Below are 6,680 nucleotides of genomic sequence, written 5' to 3'. Positions count from 1 at the left end.
TCAGGCTAGTGCTTAGAAATGAGGAGTGAGCAGCAACGCAGCAAGATAAGTGAATGGAGGAAAACGCTTTAGGGGGGTGGTGATGAGGAATTGCCATTCCAACATGGCAAAAAAGTTAATTTTCCATGATACAGCTCCTTCAAAGGACCATTTTAAATGTGAAATCAGCCCCTAAGTTTACACTTGAGCTCTAAAATTGCGCTTTTGATATCTGTCAAAATTTGTTGTGCTTGATCACGTTACAATTGGAGAGGGAAACTCAAGGACAGGAGTAAAGTACTTTTTTTTTTTTTTTTTTTTTGTCTACCGGACCCCGCCCCCGGCCGTGGGTTGGTTAGAGAAGAAAAAGTGAGGCGCAACGATTGGTTGGCTGTATCGTGGACGGACCCAAAAGTCTCCCCACACACAGACACAATAAAGAAGCCGGTCGGTCGCCTGGAGCTTGGCGGCGCAAAAGCTGGTCACTGGAGCTGTCCCTTCACTGGCGGACTTTTACGGAATCTTCCAGGGAAAAACGTGGGGTTTGTTTTGGCATGCAGCGGCATGCGCAGTTTTTACAAGAACCGGCTTTTATATTTGTTTCAGAGTTCTCTCTGGATTTATACGCATCTATTGAACGCCTTCGTATAGGATAAGGTGACCACAAGGGACTACGCCTGGGCGCGTTGGAGAGTTTATATTGTTTCCCAAGGCGAGGTTTTTAAAGGAATAAGATTGCAAAAGTGGTCGACTGCGTTTTGGAGTGAGCATGCAGCGGATGATGGTGTCGCTCACTCGGGCAGTCCTCCTGCTCCTGTCCGGTCTACTCGCTGCGCCGTGCGAGGTGCGCGGCTTCGGTGATGAAGTGGAAGAGATCACCTGTGACCCCATCCGGATCAGCATGTGCCAGGGCTTGGGATACAACGTCACGAAAATGCCCAATCACGTCGGTAACGTGCTCCAGTCTGACGCAGAATTGCAGCTGAACACTTTCACCCCTCTCATACAGTACGGCTGCTCCAGCCAGCTCAAGGTACGGCACACATATACGACCCCGGGTCGAGTGTTTATTTATAAGGAGACCGCAACAGAACAACTTGTGAGAACCGTGGCTGTTACGCACAAGCACGCACACATTTGGGGACAGAGACTCAAATAGCCAATGCTGGGTCCAGACTGTCTGCTGCAAGCATGTGCGTGCATGCGTGCCTGCGTGCCTGCGCGGATGGAGGAAAGGGAGCGCATACCAACAAAGAGTTGCCATCACAAGTATTGACGTTGGTGGTACCGCGACGAGGAAGTACTGCAAGTGGAAAGTTCATATCAGTCTAGTCACTAGACTCTAGTGCAATGCCAGTTTAGCCTCGATCATCTGCCAACCATCCTCAGTCCATGCGTGCTTTACACTGTACAAGAAATTATTTAAGTTTACTTGATTTGTCCACAAATCTCAATTACTGCATCTATTTCTGTCACTGAGTGGCAAGCAGAACAATGAAATGTTTTTTTCATTACATGGGAGAAAGCACCAGTTGTCATTAATAGTACCAAATTGTAACCAAACAGGCACAGATTTCTGCACAATCGCCTATATTTGTGCAGTATACGTTTAACAGCTTTAGTGATGTGCCGTTTTGAGCGCATTCCCCACATTAGAATTTTTGTAATATAGTTACCCCCCAATTTTATGCATTTTTTGCCAATTTATTGCATCTTTTCTCATGACCTATCTGCAGGTGTTTTTTTTGTTTTGTTTGTGGTTTTTTTTTGTTTTTTTTTTTAGAACTTGAACGACTTGCTATGGACAGGTGCTTGAATATAGGGCAACTGCTTTGAATGTGCTACAGTCAGCAAAATTCTTCAAAAGACATTTGTGCTCAGGGTGTGAGGCAGGCAGAGAAAAGAGGAACTGCTGCAAACCCCATAGTCCTGGCCTGCTCCAGCTCAAAATTGCCCTGTAAGATTAGCCGACACCCCTCCTACACACAGAAGAGGGAGGAAAGGTGAAAGGGAAACCGTATCCCCAAACATTTGCTCGAACGGGAGGCTTCCTGGCAAATAACCAGGGCAGCTTTAGGCACTGAAGTGGCAGTGCTCAGTTTACAAACGCTCATGGAAAACACCCTCACCATTTCTCTGTCATCGCTATATTCAAGCTGTTAGGCATATAGTCACAAATTATTGAAATATAAACATTATAAACAATATTTTTAATACAGTAGCATTCAAACACTCGATGTATCAATACGTACTTCATTAAAGTGACATTTCACTCCCTCACAAGAAACTGAAAAATTAACTGCAAACCTTTTGGACCCCTTAACGAGGTCACATCATAACCATCTGAAACGATAAAATGCAACTTCAACTCCATTCTTGAAAATGTCTTTGAAACCCGGATTTATCGCTCTATTTCAAAACAGTTGCCATGGCATAGAAAATCGAGCCTTGGATTAAGGGGGGATTATGCAGCATTACATGGCTCATGCCCCTTGTGTTTACTCCTCGGGTTGTTTTTAGGAGACGCAGAGTTGTGTGTCTAACCTTGCAGCAGGTTGATGCTGGCTCTGGTTTCTTGACCCAAGTTGTTTGTGCTATTATAAGTGGAAATGTTGACCTGCAACGAATAGACATGATGCAATGGTTTTGGATGATGCAATGGGGTACAGAGCAGATATCAAAACAAGCCTGTGTTTATACGGCCTTCTATGGTAATAGTACATTTAATTTCTATGTCAAAGTCAGAATTGACTTTATTAGAAAAAAATCCACGGTGTCATAAGATTCACTTTTTTTGCAAGGAAGTAGCATCATTTTTTTGCTGCATTCCTTGGATCAGTTTTGGGGAAAAAATTGATACCCAATCTCCAACAGTAACCAGCAATTTGTTTTTTGTTTTTTCTTTAGTTCTTCCTGTGCTCGGTCTATGTGCCAATGTGCACGGACAAAGTGCCAATTCCTATCGGACCATGTGGCAGCATGTGTTTATCTGTCAAGAGAAAATGCGAGCCAGTGCTTCAGGAGTTTGGTTTCAAGTGGCCCGATGTAAGTCAACAGCCTTCACATATACTGCAAATATATCAATCACAGTGCTTGAGAAAGTAAGTCAGTAGGAGCCTAATCATGATAATATGTATTTTTCATTTTGTTCCCTAAGCAGGCGCTCAACTGCAGCCAATTCCCGCCTCAGAATGACCACAATCACATGTGCATGGAGGGCCCAGCGGATGATGATCCGCCATATTACCGCCATCCTCCGCACCAGGAGGAGTGCCAGGCCTTGGGATCTGCGGCCGACCAGTACACCTGGCTGAAGCAGACAGACAGCTGTGCACTCCAGTGCGGCTACGACAGCGGGCTCTACAGGCGTGGGGCCAAAGTGTTCACGGATGCCTGGATGGCAGTTTGGGCTGTGTTGTGCTTTCTGTCCACCACTTTAACAGTCCTGACCTTTCTGTTGGATTCCCAACGATTCTCCTACCCTGAGAGGCCCATCATCTTCCTGTCCATGTGCTGCAATTTGTACAGTGTTGCATACCTGGTGAGTAATTTCTCTGTGTGTGTGCGTATATATAGGTTGACTTCTTTACTTTAGCAAAAGCATTCCAAATAAATGCACATCACTCCTTATCTTTCAATACCATTCCACTCATTCCATAGTTATCAATGTAATTCTGTATCATGTCACATTTTCCACTAACATGTACTTTTTATCACTCTATTTCACGCTATGTCATTTCATATCATTCAACATCATTGAGCTTGATTTCATTTGATTTAGTATCATACCACATGATTCCAATTTTTTTTCCAGCATTCGCACACAATTTCCCCAGAAATTTTATTTCACAGAAAATACTTGGCATCTGCATGATTCAAAAATGCAATAAATTCTCATACAAGTATGTGGAAGACTGTGGAATGGCCCAGTTACCATGATGGACAATGTTGGCAGATGCATGCGACTGTAAATTTGCATTAAGACCCAGTATACAGTAACGGGACACAATTGAACGTAACATATGAAAAGTGTTAGTGGGAAAAGAATGTGTGCAATGAAACAGAAAAACAATTCCCTCTTTCAATCGTTCCATTTCTCCTCCATATGACGTCTCAGTAGCCACCGCGCTTGAAGGGAGGAATTTACCATATCTCGTATTATTGTTCAGCCTTGGCAGAGATCAGTGCTTACAGAGTACATTTAGTTCATTTGGGAAGGCAGTGTATTTAAAACAACTGGCCGGGCAGCTGTACCTCGCATTGGTATCCATGTGGATAATCGGTCATTAAGATTAAACAATTCCCTCTTTTAGTCACACACAGCCACTGTCAAAGACTAATTTAGTTAATGTTTTTCTCCAATGTGCTCTTTCCATGAACATAACAAAATTTCGTGGTCTTGTTTTGCCATAACCGTAGAAAGGTCAAGAATGAAAAGATTTGTTTTGCAATTGCTTTCCGGTTTAATCATGTATTTTTATCTCCCCCTCAGGTCCGGTTGACTCTGGGTAGGGAACGTGTGTCATGTGACCTGGATGCCACCGAAGTTCCTATTCTAGTGCAGGAAGGACTAAAGAGCACCGGCTGTGCCATCGTCTTCCTACTGCTCTACTTCTTTGGCATGGCCTCCTCTCTTTGGTTAGTGCACACGCGCAAACCATCTCATGTTGAACAACAATTGGAACACGAGACGAGCATCCTGTTTTAAAATCGGGCCATCCTGTCCCATAACGCCTGCACTTAATGGATAAATTCATACGTATAAACACCACCAGTGGAACGAGGCCACTTTGCACAATCTTGTTGTGCGACTCTTGGAAAAACACAGCATAAAGTCTTCCTTTTGGTTTTTGTCCTTGATTTCCCCTTTCCAGGAAAAGTAAACACAAAGAATTTAATTCTGGCCTAAAATATGACACCGCCATCTGTTGTGTAACCCTTTACTATCTGCCGCCATAAAGAATAACACAGAATGGCCCTATCTGTATTTACACTGTAGACATATACAATCATGCATCGTTTGATGTTCTCTTCTTCTCAGGTGGGTGATCCTGACCCTGACGTGGTTCTTGGCTGCGGGATTAAAGTGGGGCCATGAGGCTATTGAAATGCACAGCTCCTACTTCCACATAGCGGCTTGGGCCATCCCAGCTGTTAAAACTATTGTCATTCTCATAATGAGATTGGTGGATGCTGACGATCTGACTGGGCTTTGCTATGTAGGCAACCTCCAGCAGGAGGCGCTCACGGGCTTTGTAGTAGCACCGCTAGCAACCTACCTTCTTATAGGTAAGTAAAAGTGTGAGAAGGCCTCAATAAATTTCTTTTTAACTCCAGTTTTACTGAACATAAATTATAATATAACAGCAGTATTGTTTAATGTTTTATCCCAAAAAATATTTGTAGAATTTCAGGGCATCAAACGTTATTTACATATAATTATTTAATTTAATGTGTTTTATGTTGAACTGTAGGCACCCTATTCATCTGTGCTGGCCTCGTCGCACTTTTCAAGATCCGCTCCAATTTGCAGAAGGATGGCGCCAAGACAGACAAGCTTGAGCGTTTAATGGTGAAGATCGGAGTTTTTTCCGTGCTTTACACAGTTCCTGCGTCCACTGTGATTGGCTGTTACCTCTACCAACTTTCTCACTGGGGAGATTTCAAAGCCACCACGCAAGACTCCTACGTTGCGTCAGAGATGCTCCGAATCTTCATGTCGCTGCTGGTGGGCATCACCTCGGGTATGTGGATCTGGTCAGCCAAGACCCTCCACACGTGGCAACGCTGCTCCACCCGTCTACTCAAGGACAGCAGAGTAGGTCGAGCGGGAAAGCGAGGACCAGGCAAGGGTTGGATTAAACCGGGGACAGGCAACGAGACAGTGGTGTGAGGAAAAAACATGGACAAGACTGAACTTGGTTCTTTATCTCACAGACACTCACCCTGACAAAAGGAGGATGTACTACAAACCACTGGATGTGAAAGGCGGTGAAAAAAAGGTGGAAATGTTCAAAAACTAGTAGCAATGGTAGCCCCTTGAACTCTCTAAAGACTTTTTCTAACCCGGAGAGATGGAAGAGAAAGAACACAGACAAAGCAGGTAGCATTGAAGCATTACCATGAAAATTGGAAACAAAATAAGCTTAGTAGTGCCACGTCTACCTCTGCCTCAATTTTCTACTCAGCAGCAGGGACTGAACCTGCTGGGTACAATAACCCCTCTACCTTAAAGGCCTGTGAAGGCCATTGATCACTCCATGTCCAGATGGTATTCAGATACAGGCTGAAGTTTCCCAAAGCGCCTCGTGTCTTTCTCTTTTAAATGGAATGGGAAATGGAAAAGACATACCAGACCAAGAGTTAGAATCACGTGTCAAACGGCCGTACGTTCCTATAATGTGGTAGCAACTTTTTTTTGCTGACACTATTTGATCAATGCAGATGTTTGTAAGTTGGGGGGGGGGGGGTGGGGGCAGCGGCTTCAACCTGGAATGCACTATGATGAAAAACATGAAGTGTTTGTGCCTGCCACAAGTGCACTAATTTGAACAGCAGACTGGTGCATGAAAAGTCAAAAGCACAGAAATCCACTAGTTACTTGGATGCTGCAATAATGACTCCATCGAGCATCAATTATTTGAAGACTTCAGTAAATCAGGGACAACTACTGTATGTAAACAGAATAACCAGTTGTCATT

The 6,680-nt window shown here is 44.0% G+C and overlaps 1 protein-coding gene across 2 annotated transcripts in view; it reads left to right on the top strand.

Annotated features, from left to right (window-relative positions):
• Positions 1-321: 321 nt before the first annotated feature.
• fzd4 (frizzled class receptor 4) overlaps positions 322-6,680 on the top strand; it is a 7,782-nt gene continuing 1,423 nt past the window's right edge. Inside the window, exons 1-6 of one of the 2 annotated variants that reach the window (XM_088381415.1) lie at positions 322-1,012; positions 2,887-3,024; positions 3,137-3,520; positions 4,472-4,617; positions 5,021-5,268; positions 5,454-6,680. The exon at positions 5,454-6,680 is cut by the window's right edge and continues 1,423 nt beyond it. In XM_088381415.1, the coding sequence (XP_088237541.1) occupies positions 749-1,012; positions 2,887-3,024; positions 3,137-3,520; positions 4,472-4,617; positions 5,021-5,268; positions 5,454-5,872 (1,599 nt within the window). In that variant the 5' untranslated portion in view covers positions 322-748 and the 3' untranslated portion in view covers positions 5,873-6,680. The remainder of the gene's footprint in view (positions 1,013-2,886; positions 3,025-3,136; positions 3,521-4,471; positions 4,618-5,020; positions 5,269-5,453) is intronic. The other variant, XM_088381416.1, reaches the window with a different exon arrangement.

The sequence above is a fragment of the Syngnathus floridae genome, chromosome 7, assembly GCF_059516105.1.
Source record: "Syngnathus floridae isolate MCC-2025c chromosome 7, RoL_Sflo_1.0, whole genome shotgun sequence".
NCBI lineage: Eukaryota > Metazoa > Chordata > Actinopteri > Syngnathiformes > Syngnathidae > Syngnathus > Syngnathus floridae.
Note: the sequence above shows the minus strand (reverse complement) of the source record. Positions and strands in the feature narration are given on the sequence as shown.